We start from the raw sequence: 21,594 nt of genomic DNA, 5'->3' as shown, positions 1-21,594 counted from the left end.
GTTTTTGTACGTGTAGCCATGCTGGAGAAACCCACAATAAAAACTCAGTTTTTAGCGTTATCTTGTCTAATACAAAACTTTACTATCGATTTGGGGTATCTACTGGAAATTAATTTCAATTAATTTAATTCAAATATATGGAACATGCTGGCATCTTAGAGCAAGCAAGCGCTATTGCACTTCCCTGTCAATAGCATTTGAAAGATTTTCAAAATTAAACCACCTTATCGCACCTAGGCAACGTGCATGTGCAGGCTAACAGTTTCTTACTTTGAAGGGTTGATGACTAGCTTTGACGGAAAAGAGTCAAATAATCATGGACGACATGGCACCTTTTCCTTTGCTTTGCTAACCTACAGCACATTGAAGTAGCTAGTTAGCGAGAGCGGCTCTTTTAAGTCGTGTAATCATTAGTATGAATTGATTTAATGTTGTAATCTAGCGATTGCACCACGTGAAATTAAACATAATGAATATACGAAACGCCAGGGTAAGCATGTTGTTAACATGACAGCTACTTACAATTGTAGCGTAGCCAAGCGCGTCCTTTTAGCTTAATGAACGTGCTGATGCTAAATACATGAGCATCTGTTTAGACATCGTCGAAAGTTACATTATAAATAGAAATCGGAAGCGGTGTGTTTATATGTATTATGATGTATATGTTAAATATGCATTTTGCCGGTACGCAATGATGGCAAGTGCTCACACTATTAATTATGGTTAAACTAAAAGACACTGATTCGGCTCCTTTAAAGTACAAAGTGGTGAAACCGTGAAAAAACTGCGTATTTATATATTGTCAGGCAGCATCTAGTACTTTGATCTAGAATACGAATTTTGCAGATTCTTCGTTCCTTCAAAACACTGGTATCAAACTGGCGGCCCGGGGGCCAAATCTGGCCCGCTGCATAATTTTGCGCGGCCCGAGAAAATAACTCATGAGTGCCGACTTTCTGTTTTAGGATCAAATTCAAATTAACATAATAGATGGATATTATATTTCCTGATTTCCCCATTTTTAAATCAATAATTGAAATTATTTTTGTCTTTTAGTTCAAAAGCATTTTGTAACATCTAAAAATAAATATATCAAAATATTTTCTGTTTTCCACTTTATTATTGAACATAAATATATTTAGTTTCCTTTTGAAATGATTATAAGACGTTTTCCCTTACTATGAAAAAAAAAGCTCCAAAAGGTATAAAAAAACTGAATATTTAGGCCATTTGATCCACTTCTTTTAATCAGGTTTTTTATGTATATATATCTAAATATTACATCTAAAATGGTCCGGCCCACATGAAATCGAGTTGACGTTAATGCGGCCCGCGAACCAACCCGAGTTTGACACCCTTGCTTTAAAATGTTTGCGTTCGAAAACGTTCCATCAAAAAGTCTGTCTCTGCTTTCATTTTAGCCCGAGGACCTTATGAATATGCAGCACTGTAACTTACTGTGTCTGCCAGAAAACTACCAAATGAAGTACTACTTCTACCACGGATTGTCTTGGCCACAGGTTGACTGCTTTTCTTTTCCCATTTGCACTTTCCCTTTTTGTATATTTGACACTCATCTTTCTCATGTCTCAGCTGTCTTACATTGCAGAGGATGAAAACGGCAAAATTGTGGGTTATGTACTGGCAAAGATGTAAGTGATTGTAAATATGACCCATTATTGCCTCTAGCTGAAAATCAAGTGTTAATAGGATCACACTATTTTTATTTTTAGGGAGGAAGACCCAGACGATGTGCCGCATGGACACATTACATCGCTGGTATGTCATAACATCAGTTTCCATAAGTTCATACTATATTTTCATGTGTCACAATACAGTCGTGTGATATTTTTTTTCTAATTGCGATTTCTCTGAACGATGTTGTGATGGCGATTCAATTTATGATTTTATACTTGCACTCGGAATGAATGAAGTCATGACTTTTACAACAGTTGCAAAAATGGTGTCGACACACATGAAATATGGGGTGGGGTACTGTAGCATGTTGGACAGAGGAGCCCTCCAACACTTGCGGTGGTAAACAAACTCCTGCATTAATGAAACAACACTGTGATTGTGCAGTTATGTACAGTGGTACCTCGACATACGATCTTAATCCGTTCCGGGACTGAGATCGTATGTCGAGCTTTTCGTTACTCGGGCGGACGTTTCCCATTGAAATGAACTAAAAACAAATTAATTTGTTCCAACCCTCTGAAAAAAAAACACCAAAAACAGGATATTGGATTGGAAAAAATGTTTTATTTCTTCTAATTCGCCATCTATTAACAAAGTAACACATACCTAGTGGTTTAATAGTAATAAAATGTGTTTAATAGAAGTAAAATTAGACGCATGTCGAAGGGGGAAGAGAGAGAGAGACAGACAGAGGGGTGGGGGCGCTAATTCGTTCCAACCCTCTGAAAAAACACCAAAAACAGGATATTGGATTGGAATTTTTTTTTTATTTCTTCTAATTTGCCATCTATTAACAAAGTAACACATACCTAGTGGTTTAATAGTAATAAAATGTGTTTAATATAACTAAAATTGGCCGGTGTTGTGTGCACGAGTATACTTCATTACCCAGAAAGCCCTCTTTTTGCCCGCGCATGCGTGTTGTGCGTTTCCTGGTCGAAACTTGTCTGAATAAATCGTTCAGTGCTCGTAGATATCTGTTTAGACGAAAGAGATGCGGCAAAAAAAGACAGCCTCTCATGTCATGGCCACCTGGCTTGGTCGCATCTCGAAATTTTGATCGTATCGCGGGCGAACAATTTGATCGAAATTTTCGTCGTACCACGAGCTGATCGTAGGTCGAGGTACCACTGTATTACGTTTGTCGCTCAAGTGTCTTAAAATCCGCGTGTTTAAAAAACATACAAAGCCAGCTTCATAAAGGTGGATTATCACTGTCATAAAAACAGTAAACATGTAAAAAATAAAATACAAAGTTGATGTAGATTAAAGCTTTTGGAAGTCTTTTGGTCAGAAGTGGCCCTCTTTTAAAAGTTCTAAAATCTGATACCAATGTAATAGTCACTCAAATCAACTTAACCCATGGTGAATACATCCCTGCTTCTCTAAACCAGTTTTTTTAGAACTTTTTTTTCTTAAATGTAAAATATTACTGAAATTTCACTAAACCAATGTAGTGAAAATAAGGGGTTTTGTAATAAATCTTGCACAAAAGAAAAATATGTATAGGGGCAAATAATAAACAGCATTCTTGGACTTCTCCCCCCAGGCAGTGAAACGTTCCCATCGACGACTAGGTCTGGCTCAGAAGTTGATGGACCAGGCTAGCCGCGCCATGATTGAGAACTTCAACGCCAAATATGTCTCGCTTCACGTGCGCAAGAGGTATCGCGCACATTCTTCGTCAGAACTGTCGGATTACCTGATAAATCTTAAAAAAAAAAAAAAAAAAAAAACATTTTGTTGTCATCACCACAGTAACCGGGCGGCCCTGCACTTGTACTCAAACACACTGAAGTTCCAGTAAGTCTCTTGAATTTTTTGTGGAAATTGGAAAGAGTGGATTCAAAGATTTTAGAAGTTTTGTATGTGCTCTCCCAATGTTTGTGCCACAATGAACATGGTTCTTTTTCTTGTGCAGGATCAGTGAAGTGGAGCCCAAGTACTACGCAGACGGTGAGGACGCCTACGCCATGAAGAGGGACCTAGCCCACATGGCAGATGAGGTAAGAACAGAAAACAAACAAAGAAATGATGGAAGGAGAATATATGGACCTCAAATGACTATAATTGTGTGAATAGAATTGTAATGTCCCTTAGCTGAGAAAGCCCGGCCCCCGCCTGCCGGGACAGGAGGCGCCATCGGTTTCCGCTGACCCGGAGAGAGAAAACGGGAGGGACAGTGGCGGGGAAAGCAAAGAACTAAGTGAAGTCAGCGAAGCCACCGAAAGTACGGACGTCAAAGATTCTTCTTCGGATTCCCAATGACGCTTGTAGGCTCTTTTTTTAACTATTATATTCCATCTTTTTTATTCCTCTAGTTGATAAAGTGGTTACAATCATGACATGAGGAGTGTTGAAAAGCCCCCTTTTTCTGTCTTTGTTTTCTGAACAATCTCATCAAACTCTGTAACGCACTGATGCTAATAATTATGTTACCATAGTGTAGTAAGTGATACCTTTGGAAACCACTACTTGCACAATAATAAAACTATCGGGGAGTAAAGAAAAACATAGTGTGGCCAATTCTTTTAAAATGAATGCTCATACGATTTTATATTTTAATGTATATACTACGTGTAACTTTTCAGTTGGTAATAACAGATGCCGTAAAGCACTGCTCGTGAACCATAAAGTACGTACTTCAAGTGAACGATACTGTCACTAGATGGCGTCGTAGCCAACTTTTATATCAGAGACAAGGCTCTGTACTCCACAGAAATTGTGAGGAGAGTTTTTAGCAAGAAATAAGGGATAGATTCCCGCCTCAAGGACAAATTAATCCATCTGAAAAGTACATGAGTGCTCATTCTAAAGGTGCAACTAAAACAGGTTTGTATTTTGAAGGCTATGCACACCTGAAACAAAAAATGCAAATCACGAGATCAATTCAAAGTCAATTTTTGGGTGTAATGAAATGGACATGGGACAAAGACAATAAAGTGCTTCTAAGAACTTGACTAATCTTGTAGTTTTAGCACAACATGCCGTACTCTAACCATCTTTGCAACAAAATTCTAATCAAATCTTAAATGTTTTTCTCTGACTACTGGTGTCTACAAAATTAGTTGATTATTTTTGCAGTTAATTTTCGAACAGTCATCATCCCGTTAGCATTTTAATATGAGAGCATGTCAAAAAAGTAAAGAGTTTATATTCACATATAAATAAATAAGTATATATATAAATATATATATATATATATATATATATATATATATATATATATATATATATACACACACGTATATATACGTATATATACATATATATGTATATATATATGTGTATATATATTTTTTTATTTTCATATATGAGTCAATCAACCACATAAGACATTTTTCATTAAGAAAAAAAAACAAATATTGGAACTTTACTGATGCTCTGCGGTTGGCATTGCCCCCTTTTCAAACTCTGTCACAGAGCAGACAGTTTATTCCGGTAACTTGATGCGGAAATAAGGGTTAATACTCAAGACAACTGGGCGGCCCGGCGGATGAGTGGTTAGCGCGTCGGCCTCACAGTGGGAGTCCTGGGTTCAAATCCAGGTTGGTCCACCTGTGTGGAGTTTGCATGTTCACCCTGGGCCTGCGTGGGTTTTCTTTGGGTACTCTGGTTTCCTCCTACATTCCAAAAACAAGCATGGTAAGATGTTTGGACACTCTAAATTGCCCCTAGGTATGAGTGTGAGTGTGAATGGTTGTTTGTCTCTTTGTGCCCTGCAATTGGCTGGCCAACAATTTAGGGTGTCCCTGCCTCTGCCAGCTGGGATGGGCTCCAGCAGTGAGGATAAAGCAGTTCAGAAAATGACAAGAGATGAGACTTTCTACTTTTACTTTTGTTACTCAAGTGTATGTCAATTAGTAATTTAGTGCATTCACAAATATTTTGTTTTTCCTGTCTATCATATTGTTGAAGATTGTGCAATCATATTCGATTTGAAAAAAAAATGTCTCAAGTTTAAAAAAAAGGTTTATCTTCTATTTTGGGTTCAATTTTTTTGCTTGTTTTACTGCTCTTTAGTAAGTACCTGACCGCACGTCACCAACTAACAGTTTGTGCCACAAAATAACTTTATATTTTATACACAATAGCGATCAGCCCACTGAAGCACTTGTAAAGAGATTTGAAATTCTGTATATCTGGTGTATTTTGTAGACAACAATCGATTGTGACACCTGGTGAAAAAAGTGTCTCTTGCCTGATTCCAGGCTTCATTTGTTTAGCCACAAAATCTTGGAAGGGGGGGAATCAGGAACTTCCCTTTATTGCACACTTTTTTCAAATTGCCGTTTCTTTTTTTTTTTCCGGTTATGCAACATAATCTTGTTTAGAGGAAGTGTGTCCGTGACAAGTTCAGAGAGATTGATTCAGGCCACCAGAAATGGAAAAATTCCCTCTTGATGGCGCTTAAGAATGAACGGACTATTAGTTGGATTGTGCGTGTAAGGTCAACAAAGCAACTTTTGATTTGTTTAGATGCCCTTAGGAATTTGTCGCCGCAGTAAAGATTATCTAAAAAATGAACATGACCACACACAATGTAATTGGCATATGTACCCCACTTTTAGACATTAATTTCCTCTAGTGTATAAGTTCATGCACTTAAATATAGTTTTCTAAGACCTAAGAATAACTTTCCATGTGCGAGGTATACTTTTAATTTGACCGGAAAATAAAAGCCAGTATTAAGTATGCAGGGGAGAATGGGGCTGGTTGTCACGATGGTTGCCACGCTTGTTATAAATCAGTATTGAAATGAACAGAATTGTACCAAGAAATTCATCTCTACTGTCTCCACAGTAGAGCACAGGAGACAAATGGGCCTGAGGTTCAGATCCAGCCCGCGACCCACAAAAGTAAATCATGTGTGTCGAATTATATATATTCATTAATTTATTTTCTGTGCCATTTATCCTCACAAGAGTCACGGTATTTTTTTTAAAATATTAAACATTTCAGTAAAAACAAAATGCTTACTTTTTCCCTTTTATTGTTTTAGATAAATAATTAAAAAACAAAGAATATTTACTATTTTTCCATCTTAGTTAGAAAGAACATACAAAATTGATTGTTTTAGTCCTTTTTCCTTAAAATTTGTAAATAAATAAATTACAAAATATTTGGTTTTAAGAGGCTCAAAAAGAATTTAGAAAAATGTTAATGTCTATTAATAAATTATTGAGTAAAAGAAAAGCTGTCAATTCATTAGTCGATTAAATGTGGCAGCCTATTATGCAGACAAACGTGCACTAACCGATACTACAACGTGGCCCTCGGGGAAAAAAAGGAGTGGCACATCACTTTGACATAAGAAGCAAACTGTTGGTTTCCTGCCTTTAAAGCAGGTGCAAATTTGATTCACATTCTATGGCTAGCTGTTAATTAACTTTTAGTCTAAAACACGAGCTGGGGTTGGTTGTGACAACACATTGTAACAATTTGGATAGAGATGGTTGCAGTTCAGGATTTAAACAAATTTGATTGGCGTACAGGACACAGTAAAATTGTTTTCCAGCAGCTCTTGGTTGAATAAATACAAAATAAAAAACAAAAAAATCCTAATTTGTGCATGCTCGGATTAAGAAAGTAAAACACAACAGTGGAGCATGCATGCAGTGGCATGTACAATTTGCATGTTTGGTTAGTGCACACCCTATTTCTGTCATCACAGTGTTTCACACAGTAAATATCCATTTGAGAAGATGTGTTGACTTCTTTAATATTTCTTGTTTATCAAGACTAAATTGACCCCTTGATATACGATTTATGACTTTAGTTTTTAAAATATTTTATTACATTTATGAAGGACTCAAAATTGCCAATTGCAGCCCACAGGAGAATATTTTGCTCCATTTGACATTGATTGTAATAGTGTTGCCCGCATGTGTTATGCAGTGGGCAATAAAAAAACATTTAAAATAAAATGAACCATTTGAAGGTTTCATTTGGGAGTGGCGATAAACGATTTAAAAAACAAAATAATGAATAATAATAAAAAAGTAAAATAATTCCGAATCAAATATTTTATTATTAAATCAAAACTTCTGAAAATAAATTAAAACAAATTGGAATAAATTGGAGAAAAAAAAAGATAATGATGATGGAAGACGTCACATATTTTAACCCTATGGCTACCATTGACAACATTAGACGTCTGCCTCATTTTAACTGGGAAGGGCCAGAAGCAATCCAAGGAGCTCTTCCAGTCCCTCCCAGTTTAAATGGATTGGTCATCTATTGCTGTCAAAATGTGTTTTCAATGTCAATTTCCCTCTTTTACTAACTACCGCAACATATACTCTGCAACCTGAGCTTACAACGAATAAGTTTAGCTAATGGTAAATTTCATATAGATGTCCCTGAAAGTGTTTAAAAAAACGCATACATTCCTTTCTTAAGTCATAATTTTTTACAAAAAAAATAAAATAACAAATGACAACACCAAATGAAAATTATGTCAGATTTAACTCAGGATATTATAAACTTCCCTGTTAGAAATTGTATCAACCAACCCAATTGTCCCCTACAATGCATTGATCTGGCCCATTTGAAAACCAATGTGGCCACCTGAGCATTAAGCTTTTTCCCATTCCTGGTTTAGGCACTAATCTCCAAGTCCACAGTTGAAAACTGACAGCAGCTGCTTTCAATGATGACCACTAATCAAAGCCTCTTGTGTTTTACAAGGAGAGAAAAAAGTTGACCCCCCTAAGCTCTTTGCCGTCACCCAGACACCTCCCAAGCACATGCGTAAAAATGACGTAAGAAAACAGAGCGAATGTGTGAGTCAGCACAGTGAATGAGAGCAAGAAAGTGAGAGATGAGTTCCACTCCACCCACATCTACCCACGTCCAATGTGAGGGGGGAGGTGAGAATTAAGTGGCGTTACTCAGCTGCCTGCTGCACTCTCACAAAACAACACAGGAAACAAGTCAAGGTAAGATGCAGACACACAAACACAAAACCTAGGTCTAAAAAAAAACATGTGCCCTCATGTGGTTTGATCTTTGGCTTTTGACTCTTGAACTTGATTATATTGCCGCCTTCTCTTGGCTGATCACCAGCAAGTGAGTCACTCACTGAGGTGTTGGTTTAACTGGCGTCACATGGAAGACTACTATCGTCCAAAGGCGTCTTTTATAATGTTTGAAGACGATGTCTTCATGGATTGTCAAAATGGACCCTGATCAATGACACTGCAGTGACATTGTGTCTTTGATCACCCATATATGGCGCTCGCGACCTGTTGCTGGATAGTGGGGGGGCTCTTTGAGATGTCTTGTATTGGTCTTTATCAATGACACAAGTGGAAACCCATGTGCAATGACAAGTTGGGATGTGGGAATCTCCCTGAAGACGACTATTGCTAGTATGTGTGTTTAGTCTAAATGGCATTTGTTTATGTCAATTTCCTCACTTATCTTGGCTGGTCCTTTTGGCTTTGTTTTTGGTTTCCTTTTCTGTGACCCTAGATTCACCTCTGTTTTGAACTTATGTGGTTAGAATGGACAGCAATTTGAATGAGAAATGAAACCTCAAGGTGCTGGGGAAAGTCGATTAAGGTGGTGGTGGTGAGGGGAAGGGGGCTGGAAAAGTGTTAGGACTTTGTGTGATATCAGGAGGTTATGGTTGGCCGCAGGGGGAATTGTTTGAATTAAGGTTTCCATCAAAAGAGCCATCGCTACATTTCAGCATAAGAGAATGTTGAAGTCATGTGACGTTCAAAATAGGGAAGTGCATGTACTTGTATTGATCATGCAAGAAAACAGTGCCCTTCCCCTTTTTTAACACAATGACTTAAGAAAAAAAGCATCCTTCATGTGACTGAACACACTTCAAAATAAAAGTGCTGTTATGCTTAACAACAATGGTAAAGCAGGGCCTAAAGACTGCAGAACTCAAGAACATGGCATGTATTTATTGTCGGAGAAAAAGTCCAAGTTAAGTTTAAAATCCTAATTCATTAAAAGATCCTATAGGGCACATGTGTCAAAGTGGTGGCCCGGAGGCCAAATCTGCCCGCTGCATCATTTTGTGTGGCCTGGGAAAGTAAATCATGAGTGCCGACTTTCTGTTTTAGGATCAAATTAAAATGAAGAGTATAGCTGTATATTAAATTTCCTGATTTTCCCCCTTTTAAATCAATAATTGTATTTTTTTAATCCATTTTTTCTGTGTTTCTAGTTCAAAAATCATTTTGTAAAATCTAAAAATATATTTAAAAAAAGCTACAATAAACACTGTTTTAGATCTATAAAAACTGAATATTCAGGGCTTTTAATCCAGTTCTTTTAATCCCTTTATAAAAAGTCTATCTAAGTTTATCTAAAATGGTCTGGCCCACATGAAATCGAGTTGACGTTAACGCGACCCGCAAATCAACCCGAGTCTGACACCTCTGCTATAGGGCTTCACAGACAAACCAATGAGAACTTGTATATCTACTTGATTAAATACTGGTAGTCTCACTTCAATTTCTTCACAATTTGATGCAGTCCGTGTGAAATGTGTTTTATTTTTTTTTAAATTTTTAATGGACAAAGGTTTATGCTGTTGTATGAATGGTGACATGTTGGTTAAGTACTAATCCAATTCATTTTGGTTGGTAGTGATTGATAAAATAGATTGGATGTTTGTGTGTCCCCATCACTGGAAGTCAATCACTATGTGACGTGACTGACATTATTTTAAAAGCACTATTTTCCGGACCTTCACTAAAAGGTGACATGAGTCTCGGAGTTGCCTAGCAACTTTCCTGCCTTTGATGTGAATGCAATGTCAAGGGACAAGATCAGTTGGAATATAGTACTATAGTTGTCTACTCATTTTATCGGACACATTTTGGAAATAAAAGTGATCAGTAACTTTGGACCGCTCCCCTCATTTACCACACCATCAGGTGAGCTGGCAGTACTGTGGTCCTGTTTTACAACATATCATATACAGCAACTGGTGTAGCCTATGCTACAGATGCGCTGCTCATGCCTATGATCGTTCAGAACTTGGGCATTTTCACAATCTTGGAATCTTTCCAAATCCAAAATACTGTACGGAAATTGTCCCTCTAAAATTGGGATGGTGTGGATCTTCTCATTTTGTACATTTAGACTACCATGACTGCCACTGTTTACTAAGCCCATTTTGTCTTCACAACAGCCAACCAAAACCTGGACTAACCGTCACATTTTTCTCGGTCTGGTCTGGAAAGCCCATATTTGGAGTGTTTGCACGGTACACGTCTTTTACATCAGCCTTTAGGTGGGAATCCAAACTTGATTATATGAAGATTCTAGAAGTGCAAATGAATCCTGCCCCTTCATTATTTTATTCTAGCAATAGATTACAACATAACAATTTTAGCACAAAAACATTCACTCTGCTATCCCGTTGTCATTAGGCATTCATGCTGCGATATTCAAAATTTGCACCAGGCTTTTTGACTGTTGCCATGGAGTCAAACCCACTGGCAAACTCCAATACTGCAAGGATTTCAAATAATTCTGGGTCTTAATTTTGAAAGATAGGAGGTTGGGGCACAGATTTTCCGTCCTCCCAATTAGCCAGATCGAGACTGTCTTGTCGCACCACTGGGCCAATGGAGGGATGGAAAGACCAGACTCAAGAATGGTCTTGGAGTACCCCTTGCTCTCTTGTCTCTGAGAGCCTCCTCAGCTCTAATGGCAGGACCCAAAACGTTCTTCCTGACCACCTTTCTCTCTGACTGGGGCTCATCTAGCATCAGACCACTCTCCTGCATGGCATATTGGTAGATCTCTTATGTCAATGTCAGTTAGTTGGACTAATGTGCAGTTGAAACTAGTGTTTTCCCGTTCTGATACTCAGTATTGGCATCTGATATGGTAATTTTTTTAGAGGATTGGATCCAAACCAGCAGTAGTGTTTTTAAAGTCTTATTTAATTGAGTCCTGTTGGTACCTCCTGTAACACCAGGGCTCACTTTAACACTTGGACAATAACAGAAACGATATTTTTTTGCATTATTTTTACTGGATGAAAAATCCTGGAATCAGCAATGGTGGAACATATCTGGAAAAGGATCGGATCGGAAGTAAAAAATCAGCCATGGGACATTCTTGGTTGGAGCAAAGGTGTCTTGTGTTTTGGGGTGCTAATAACAGGGCCAGTGGAGAAAAATTGGATCCTTTGTGTTAACACATTTGATGATTTTTCAGGTCACACTGTAGTAGTTGGGAATCAATTTCATAGTAGTTCAGCAGTACTAGTCATAATGGGTATTTTTACATCCTTCTGGTTTCTTTGGCGACTGAGAGGTTACAGTTGGAATCCTGCCTGCCGTCAGTCTTCTAACCAATAATTATATGTAAACAAAATATGATGTCATGAAAAAAAATCATGGTTTATTTTTTTGTAAATTATATTTTCAGAAATGCTCACTTTGTTCCACAGAAGTCCAGTGGGTAGGTGCAATCATGGCTTCCCAAGTGAAGCTCAGGAAGGACAAGTTTGGCATGGTGGACTATGACACACAAATTAAGGGTAAAACACCTAAAACAACTTATTGGGGTGCAGTTTGCATTTAGTAGTAGGTTAAATCTTAGTTTTGAAGGTATCATTTTCATTCCCTGTCTTTGACTGCAATAGACATTCAACTCATTATAACTGACAGTGAATCCTCCCAATTCAAATGGATGAAGACAAAGGATGGAATTAGCCAATATACCTGCAATCCGGTGTGGCATGTTTACATACAAGACTCTACCTTTGTTCATTAACATGCACTGTCCTGACCAAATAAATAAACAAATAAATGAATAGATGTCTATCGCAGTGAATTTAAGTCATTGTGTTAAATGGGTTGTTTCAGTACACAAATTTAGAGATCAGGGCATTTCCAGATGAGTCGGTATCATAGTTAAACAATACTTAGTGATTATATTCAGGTTGTTCTTAAAATGTTTGATCTGGGTAAATGTAAACAAACTTTTTTTTAAAAATGTATATGGTCTATATTTGGTGAAAGCTAGTATGAAACATATTTTGGTGAAAAACAGAGTTTGGCTGTAGTAGTATTTGATTCCCCATCTGGCCTTAATAGAAGTCCGCTGTCAGCTGGTGGACCAACTGAAAGTGATGGATGTGCAGCTCGAGCAGAAGACCCAACATCTCCATGACTTTGCCGATTATTTGCGACGGCGAAGCGAGATCGAGAGCGAATACTCGCGATCTCTGGAAAAACTGGCTGAACGATTTACCAGTAGGATCAAGAGGTAGCCTGTCTGTGTTATTTTAATGATGAACCCTGAAAAATCACGACAAATGTACTCCATCTGTGCTGTTGGTAACAGAAAAGAGGCGACCGGTCACTCAGTTGCTCAGTTGTGGCTGGCATTGCTGTCACACACACGGCAGGAGAGTAAGGACCACATTCAGCTGAGTGACAACTGCTCCACTTTTCTCATTCAGCCGCTCTACCATTGCCTGGAATACACCCAGAGATTAGCCAAGAAGGTACCCATGTAGTAGGGAGAGGAGTTCACGCGTGACAATCACAAGTATCTTCGGTGCAGTTATAAGATATGGAACAAATACTCAAAACCGTGTTCCAAGCATGTCTGTTCTTGGCTTCCAGAGTAAAGACATCTGCTCTCAGCTTCAGGATGGCCTCCTGAAGGTGACTACAGAGCTTCAGACTGTGAGTAAGAAGAAACCAAAAGTGCCAAAGCACTTTTTGTCTTTGTTAAAGCAAACAAGTAACCAGTTAACACGTTTGTCTTTTTGCGGCAGGCGTGGCGGACATACTCCCAGTACCATGGTGACTACCTGTGCGCAGACGGGAAGTTAAAGGAAGCTGAGAAACAGGAAGAAAAGCAGAAGCAAAATGCCAAAAAACTGGAACGGCTCATTGAGAAGGTTAATATTTTAAAAAGTGCTCGTGCTATCCCAAGTACTTGCATCGTCACCATTGGTCCAATTTTCAAACCATTCTTTAGTATGGATTTTTAAAAATAATTGTCCGGCGTAACTACTGATTCATGGTTTCAATTTGTACCTTCCAGAGCTTTAAAAAAATAGAATTTCAAATTCCATGAAAACAAATTTTCCATGGTATTTTATTTTTTCCAAATTCAATAAAAATTCGGATAATATTTGTTGCGGGCGGCCCGTTTCATGAGTGGTTAGCTTCACAGTTCAGGGGACGAGGGTTCGTTTCCAGGTGGGTCTTCACTGTGTGGAGTTTGCATGTTCTCCGGGTACTACGCTTTCCTCCCACATCCCAAAAACATGCCTGGTAGGCGGGTTGAAGACTCTAAATTGCCCCTAGGTATTAGTGATCATGAATGGTTGCCCGTTTTGTGCCCTGCGATTGGCTGGCCACCAATTCAGAGTGTCCTCCACCTGGTGGGCATGGTTATCTGGGATAGGCTCCAGCACCCACTCGACTCTCGTGAGGATTAGCGGTTCGGAAAATGAATGCATAATATTTGTTGCTGCTCAGTGTGCGTTAATGGTTGGTGTTTAAAATTGCATGATGTGTATAGTAAATTGCCTTAACATTTAAACTATGAAACGTTTTGTTTGGTATGGTTCGTTTGAATAATTGAGTGTTTGAATATGTTTTTCTTTTTGGTGATTTGTTCTATATGCTGGTAGAGGCAGGGAAAAGTCCAAGATATTTACTTGAAGTGCAGCAAAGCTAGAAATGATTACCTACTCAACTTGGCTGCGGCTAACGCTTCCATGAACAAGTATTACCTCCAGGACATCTCCACTCTCATTGATGTAGGTCTGCACTTCTGCAACACCACATCTGTGACAATGTTTCTGTAATTTGCAATATAAAATTCAGATAATTGTTTTTTTTTATGTATATTTGAAACACCACAGTGTTCGGATACAGGTTACCACATGTCTCTGAGCCGAGTGATGCAAGCGTATCTGTCCAGCCGGCGCCAGGTCCAGCAGAACTTGACCTCCGGACTACTAAATCTCCAGGAATCGGCGTCCGTGTTGGACCAGGGCCGGGACCGAGACGCTCTGCTGCAAGACCACCATGTCACTTTCTGTTTGCCTCTTCGCTTCCCCTATCAACCCCATGATGGAGACCAGGTGGGCATGCCATGTTTTGCCTTTTCCTGGATTCTTCCTAATTTTCTTGGCCTTTTAGCTTTCTGAGATCAGTGCTGTGGGTGAGATGAGGTTTGAGCTGGAGACCAGATTCAAGCAGATCCAGACTAGGCTCGGAGCAGTTGCGGAAGAAACCCAGGAGGTAAGGAATCAATTAATTTCTTCTATCACTTTGAGCTTCATCTGTGATCCGCTGCAGGCAACCAAGACCATGTCAGCAGCTCAGTCTTCTTTGCTGGAAGCAGTGCACGACTTGGATTTGGAGCCCAATAGCAGCCAGGAGGATTGCACAGAAAACCTGCTGTCACGGCCCAGCGTGGCTCGCCGCAGAGCCAACCAGCAAGAAATAGAGAACTTATACATCACCGTGAGTTGTTTTAAAGTCACAGTTCACAATGACGATAGGGCTTTCCAGTAACAACAATAACCCCGGACAACAATTATCTCATTCAATGACATCGATTGAAGTCCATTTCACCTGGGATGGGGTGTTCATGTTTCACTGCTATTGACGACGAGACGTCCCATCCAGGTTGACCAGTCATAATGGTTGGACGTCTTTTGCTCTCAATGGTAGCCAATAAGTTAAGAATAATACAGATTGTAAGTGTGACAGCTATTTTATTTTATTTTTTTGGAGCCCGGAAGGCTAAATTGATCTCAATATTTCCTCTCACTGCATGATATTTTTTCCCCTCAGTTATTTATGTACTCATAAAAGCACAAATGTAGCCATTTCATTGGTTAAGCCTTAATATGGGGAAATAAACATGGCAGTCATGGGCGATTCTTGCATATTGTCAATATTTTTATTTAATTTATTTTTTTAGAAAAAAATACATGTTATGTTTCCAAATATATAAAAAAATAGGATGTTGTCCTTTTTAAAATAATTTATTTTAATTGATTTAAAAAAACTTGATACGAGTTTTGGATCCCACCCTCAAAAATAGTTGAAACCACTTGTCAAACTTAAGTCAACAAATTGTTGATAATGATTGTTATTTTTTCAAATCAGTTGAGATTATTTCTGCTAAATCCCAAAATGTTCTATTCTCTATGCTTTCCTAATGCTGTATGAGAAATAATCCCTGAATGCTCGTCAAGATTAAAAATGATTTGAAAATGGGCCTTTAAACATATCTGATGGATGCCTCCTATGTGAATTTCCATACATTCAATGTCAAATGCTTATTTATCTTGCAGAGAGTCAAAGAGTTCCTAATTGGCAGTTCTTTAGAGGCCAAGCTAAAAGCCAAACACGACCTTCTTAAAGTTGCTGTGGAAAAAGGTAATGTGAATCCAACATACACTGTTCAAGCAAAGCTTACTAACTTATTTATTTTTTAAATTCTACCATATCTCAGGCCAAGCACTAAATAAACATCAGCCAAAGTGAGTATTCCCTCAGAGTTTAGATTATGCAATGTAAAAATGCTGAGCTTCCTCAATATATATGTATATATATTTTTAAACGATGCTAAAGGCCACTATTTGTCATATAAAATGTTCAAGGAACATTAGTACATACTTGTGTATACTTGGCATGCTTGTTTATGTTGATGTGAGAAAGCAGTTCATTTTCTCAACAGACACAATGGGAAGTCGGGACGTGTTCGAAAAAACCCTTCCAGTGGCAACTTGTTACATAACCAAAAACTTTTCACTGGCGACATGTTATCATTCATGCAGGTAATGAAATAGAATATTTCAGTACCACCTATGACATTGAAGTGAGTTTACATGCATTTTATTATCTTTTCTTAGGATAAAACCAACCAAAAACACAATTAATAGTGAATATAAATTTACTGTGGACTCAAAATTACTCAACACGCAACCACCGTTGGCTGCCAGTGACAGTGATAGATGTCCAATGCATTTTTGAGTGGGAAGCAGGGGAGTAATCATTTACTGCCAGTTCCTCTCTCTCAAAATTTCAGTGGGTGTTTTTAAAGTAATTTTCTTTTACTAACTGCCAGAGTACATGCTCTTTGGGTGTCAATGTTTAAAGAAAGGTTGGCAAAGGTAGAAATGCAAATTGGGACCATTCTTAGGTCTTGTGATTAGAATTGAATTGAATGCTTTTATTGTCATTATACAAGTATAATGAGGAATGTCTGTGTTTAGTGTTATCGCTCTCACACACTCTTATAGTGGTTACCTGAAGTTCAATATGGCAGAACTTCCACCTACACACAAGTCTTCTGCTCTTTGTTTTGGTTAAATGTAATATGTTTGGTTGTTTTTACAGCCGACGGTAACTGCTGTAACAATTGCAACACAATAACTATCATATATTGTGTAGACACGATTAGTTCATGAAATCAAAAATTAAGGCAATTGATTCAGCATTTTTTTTCCATGATTGAGTTCTAAATTAGGCGGCCTGGTGGCTGAGTCGTCAGCGTGTCGACCTCACAGTTCTGAGGTCCTGGGTTCGAATCCAGGTTGATCCACCTGTGTGGCGTTTGTGTACTCCCCGGGCCTGTGTGGTTTTCTCCGGGTACTCTGGTTTCCTCCGGGTACTCCGATTTCCTCCGACATTCCAAGAACATCAACTCTGTGTGTATCTGTGAGTGTGAATGGTTGGCCGGCTCCTCGTGCCCTGCCATTGGCTGACAACCAACGGGAGCACCAGGGTGTCCTTCACCTCTGGCCCAAGTCAACTGGGATAGGTTCCAGAATCCCCCCACGACCCTAGTGAGGATGGATAAAGCATTTCAGAAAATGAATGAAGGAGTTCTAACTAAGAATATGTTACAAGCTACTGTGTGTATTTGCCTTATTTTGCATTCCTCTCATTTCAGGCATCAGGTCAACAGATTCCACTTGTGGTAGAAAGTTGCATTCGCTTCATTAATCTCAATGGTAAACCCCAAAGATTGACTGACTATCAGGGTAGTGCAAGGAGCATGTCGATGAATGTCGTTCACAATGAATTCTAGCCGCTGCTTTGTTCCCCAGGCCTCCACCATGAGGGCATTTTCAGGGTGTCGGGCTCTCAGATCGAAGTCAACACTTTGAGGGATGCGTTTCAGCGAGGTAGGTCTCGAAATAAGTCATTTGCTTTTTTTTTTTTTAAGGCTCAGAAAAGCCATGTAGCTGACATTTTAAGATATGGTGATTGGTTGTTTAACTCGTTTAACTCGTCTTTTAGGAGAAGACCCTCTCGCCGAGCACAAATCTGACCTGGATTCGGTTGCTGGAGTGCTCAAGTTGTATTTCAGAGATTTGAAGAATCCGCTGTTCCCTGTAGACAGCCTCAATCGGCTACTGGAGTATATCTGTGAGTGTTGTCTTTTTTCGACTATTTGGCACATGTTCGAAATGCTTTCCCCAAATTCTCTATCTGCTTAGCTGTAAATGCTACATAGATGGCATTCTCTCGTCTCCATTTTTCTCGTCAGACATTAAAAATGATGATGAGAGAGCCGAGCAGTTGAAAAGTGTCATCTTGTCCTTCCCCGAGCCGCTCATTATTGTCATGAGATACCTCTTCGCTTTTCTTCATCAGTGAGTGCAAACACCAAACTGGATGGAAAATAAAATCATTTTGAGACTATTCACTGTTGTTTGTGCACCATTCCCAGTGTTTCGCAGTACAGCGATGAGAACATGATGCAGCCGTACAACCTGGCCGTGTGCTTTGGTCCCACTCTGGTCCGAGGGACCCAGGATCAGAACCAGGACCACCAAAGAGAACAGCAGGATGCCGTTGCCCTCCAGCCTCAGATCAACGCCCTGGTGAACAACTTCATACTCCAGCATGAATGCATCTTTCCGGGTCAGAGCGAGGTACAAGGTCCCGTGTATGAGAAATGCATGACGCTGGAACAAGACGACTGGTAAACAATAGCTCATGTATATTTAATATTTAGATGTATATATTTAAAGAAGTGTCATGATGAAAAATGTCTTCTGGCTTTTATGATGCAGTTATTTTGTTCTCTCCCAGTGAGCCAAACGTTGAGGAAGGCGATGGCGATGTGGAGTACAGCACAATTGGTGAGCTCGTTTACGTTTTTCCTTTTGGGTATTATAAACCTATTATCCAACACCCATTTAAGTATACTTTGGAATGTAAAGTGAAAAATAGTGTTATTGGAGTCCATGCTCCTTAATGCTTGCTCTTTGAGACTGAGTTTCCAATTGCTAGTTGCCCTAACCCAGGGGTGGGCAAACTTTTTGACTTGCGGGCCAGAATGGATACTAAAATTTGACAGAGGGGCCGGGCCAGGAGCATTTGGAAACTCAATGTAATTTATCAAACCTGGGGATTGAAATATAAGAAAAAAGACACAATTGAAGGTGAAAATGTATTTTCAAATTTATTTTCAACATTAAGAACATATTATTATTCAACGAAAGAAAGCTGTCTTTAAATTGAGAGTTATGAGCGGCATGTTAATTAAGCTACTGTACTGCTGCTGTGCGTACATGTGCAAGTTGCTATTTTCAACACAGTAGAGAAACTCACATTTCAGTGGGAACTGTGTTGTTGTTCTCCCTTTTTTGCCAGTGCATCAAAATCTGGAGTTAGTGCGCTATCTATCGGGGAAGCGAGGGTATTGCAGGGGAAAGGGAAATGAATGAGGTCATTGATTTTTACTATAATTTGGACAACGTCGGCGGGCCGGATTAAAAACCCTAAGGGGCCGTATATGGCCCGCAGGCCGTAGTTTGCCCATGCCTGCCCTAACCTATATGGCTGTCAACTTAAAAAAAAGAATATAAATCCAATTATGTGATGTTAAATCATCAATTTGAAGGGGTTGTAATGGCTGCAAATGACTGTTCTTTCACTGCAAAAAATCCAACTTAAAATGAATTGAAAATCTATCCTTGTCAATGCCAGACCATGTCTGACCATGCCGCAAAAGCACTTAGTTTACAGTCAAGTGAGTAAGCAACATTTTTTTATTAAAGCCAAAAAATTATATATATGGAAAAAAACAAAAGTGGCATCGGGTTATGGTGTCAAAAATATCGGTGGAACAGTAACTTGTATTAATATTTTTGAGATAAGTGTTTGGTACATTTGATTTCATTTATTAATTTGATCCGTTGTTCGTTCTAAAGCGTTGTTTACTACAGTGTAATTTTTGCAAGGACTAAGAGGGAGTCAGAAAATGTACAACTCCATTTCTTGTGATACAGAAGTGGAAGCGGGACATTTGGTCAATCGCAGTAACTCGGTTACAGCATGCCTGCAGAAGAAGAGCGAGGCTTCCAAAGCTGACAAAAGTGGCGGGGCGGACCACCGCAGATCAGCGTCGGGACCAGCCGCCGCCATGGTAACTTCGGGCGGGGCAAAGGTCATCCTCCAGATTCCAACTGGACCGCAAGGTCGGCCAAGGATGATGCATTCTCCTGGTTTTGCACGCAGAGAGTGAGTGGCCACCTGGCTTTAAGTTTGTGATAATTACAGATGAATGATTTTTTTAACCTCCTCCAGACAGATGAACTCCACACCTAATGAAGTTGTCAAAGTAGACAAGGTTTGTGTGAAAGTCAAAAAGCCCTACCAAGTTAAATTTCCCATTATTTTACAGCTTGATTTTCACTCATAACTCTCTCCTCTTACCACAGGCGGTGTGTCGCCAGATGGACTCTGTCTTCAAAGAACTTGTCTCTAAACATGCGCTACAAGAGCCCTCCTCTACCACTTTTCCAGGCAACCCAAAGGAAAGGAGGGTGTGAGAAATGGCCACATGGTTATACATTATTATTATTATATAAAACATTAAAGCTGTGAAAATGACTTGTAAGAAATAAGTATCCAATTATTGTGTGAATGCCAAACACAGTGGATTGAAATGGAATTGATGACAACTTGTTTTTCTGGACAGGAAAGCTTAATTTCTATTTCATTCCAACTCCCAAATATTAGTCAGCTTCTTATTTTTTTAGACATCATAGGATCATTTATTGTAAGGACAATGGGGTTTGTTGTCCCATGGGGTAGTTGTCACACTTTGTAGAACTTGACCACCAGTGGGCATTGTTGACATGATCATGATGGTGCCCAGAAAAACAAAACTATTTACTATAAATTCATGTTTTTAATTGGCATTTTCTTTATTTCGGGTCAATTTTGATATCTTTTTATGGGCTTTTACAAAATACATTTAATGTTATGAAAGTGTGACCATTAAAAAATATATTTTAAGCTACAGCTAGTTTTGATTCCCTAGATAGCCAGATAGGTGATTGCTAGCTTGCCAATAGTTCAAATGATTCATAGTTCTCATTATATTAATGCAACATTGTAAAACATTTTTATCAGGAAAACCTGTTGTAATTGAATAGTAACATTATGATGTAGTCCCGTTATCTTTACATGTTTATCAAAAGAGAGAACACTAAAAATTAATTTTGCAAGTTGTCCTTTTTTAAATCTCATTTAAATTCAATGACGATCAATGGTTACCACAAAGTCTTCAGACAAAAAAAAAGAAGCAAAGAATGTCAAATTCAAGCCCAGATTTGAAGTTTCCCACTGATAAATTATTATTCTATGGTGTGTTAATTGTATTCCTGAAAAAGAGAAAAATGTAACAAACAACCTTGCTCTTCCAAATTGCAATGTGGTAACTCAATTCCTAAAATGCCACTTTTCCAAAAAAGAAACGGTCCCAAATGACATCCAGATCTTTCACATTTCCTGATTTCCATTCTTTCTTCAAATGTCACATGACCCTTCAGAGAAGCCACTTAATAGTAGAGTATTTCAGTTCTGCTTCAGTTTTTCACAATTTCCATACAATAGCTATGCAAATATA

At 38.7% G+C, this 21,594-nt stretch overlaps 2 protein-coding genes across 6 annotated transcripts; both read left to right on the top strand.

Moving 5' to 3' along the window:
- Positions 1-300: 300 nt before the first annotated feature.
- naa10 (N-alpha-acetyltransferase 10, NatA catalytic subuni) lies at positions 301-4,210 on the top strand. 2 transcript variants are annotated; one of them, XM_077596129.1, is made up of 8 exons: positions 301-490; positions 1,422-1,520; positions 1,594-1,652; positions 1,734-1,779; positions 3,248-3,363; positions 3,457-3,501; positions 3,620-3,704; positions 3,799-4,210. In XM_077596129.1, the coding sequence occupies exons 1-8, from the start codon at positions 470-472 to the stop codon at positions 3,964-3,966; spliced, it is 639 nt and encodes a 212-aa protein (XP_077452255.1). In that variant the 5' UTR covers positions 301-469; the 3' UTR covers positions 3,967-4,210. The 2 variants fall into 2 exon arrangements, with proteins under 2 accessions (XP_077452255.1, XP_077452265.1); XM_077596139.1 differs by having other exon boundaries at positions 303-490; positions 3,781-3,949.
- A 4,186-nt stretch (positions 4,211-8,396) lies between these two features.
- Positions 8,397-21,089, top strand: LOC144091914 (rho GTPase-activating protein 4-like). Of its 4 annotated transcripts, none has more exons than XM_077624714.1 (22): positions 8,398-8,639; positions 12,131-12,220; positions 12,780-12,951; positions 13,030-13,192; positions 13,314-13,376; positions 13,469-13,594; positions 14,336-14,464; positions 14,570-14,791; positions 14,850-14,951; positions 15,009-15,176; positions 16,016-16,100; positions 16,177-16,204; positions 16,402-16,501; positions 17,620-17,680; positions 17,777-17,854; positions 17,970-18,098; positions 18,220-18,325; positions 18,403-18,657; positions 18,768-18,817; positions 19,970-20,201; positions 20,268-20,310; positions 20,402-21,088. In XM_077624714.1, exons 2-22 carry the CDS (start codon positions 12,154-12,156, stop codon positions 20,510-20,512), a joined length of 2,490 nt encoding a protein of 829 aa, XP_077480840.1. In that variant the 5' UTR covers positions 8,398-8,639; positions 12,131-12,153; the 3' UTR covers positions 20,513-21,088. The 4 variants fall into 4 exon arrangements, with proteins under 4 accessions (XP_077480995.1, XP_077480840.1, XP_077480925.1 ...); XM_077624799.1 differs by lacking the exon at positions 8,398-8,639 and adding an exon at positions 8,694-8,769; XM_077624644.1 differs by lacking the exon at positions 8,398-8,639 and adding an exon at positions 9,035-9,071.
- The last annotated feature ends 505 nt before the right edge of the window (positions 21,090-21,594 follow it).

The sequence above is a fragment of the Stigmatopora argus genome, chromosome 1, assembly GCF_051989625.1.
Source record: "Stigmatopora argus isolate UIUO_Sarg chromosome 1, RoL_Sarg_1.0, whole genome shotgun sequence".
NCBI classification, from domain to species: domain Eukaryota; kingdom Metazoa; phylum Chordata; class Actinopteri; order Syngnathiformes; family Syngnathidae; genus Stigmatopora; species Stigmatopora argus.
Note: the sequence above shows the minus strand (reverse complement) of the source record. Positions and strands in the feature narration are given on the sequence as shown.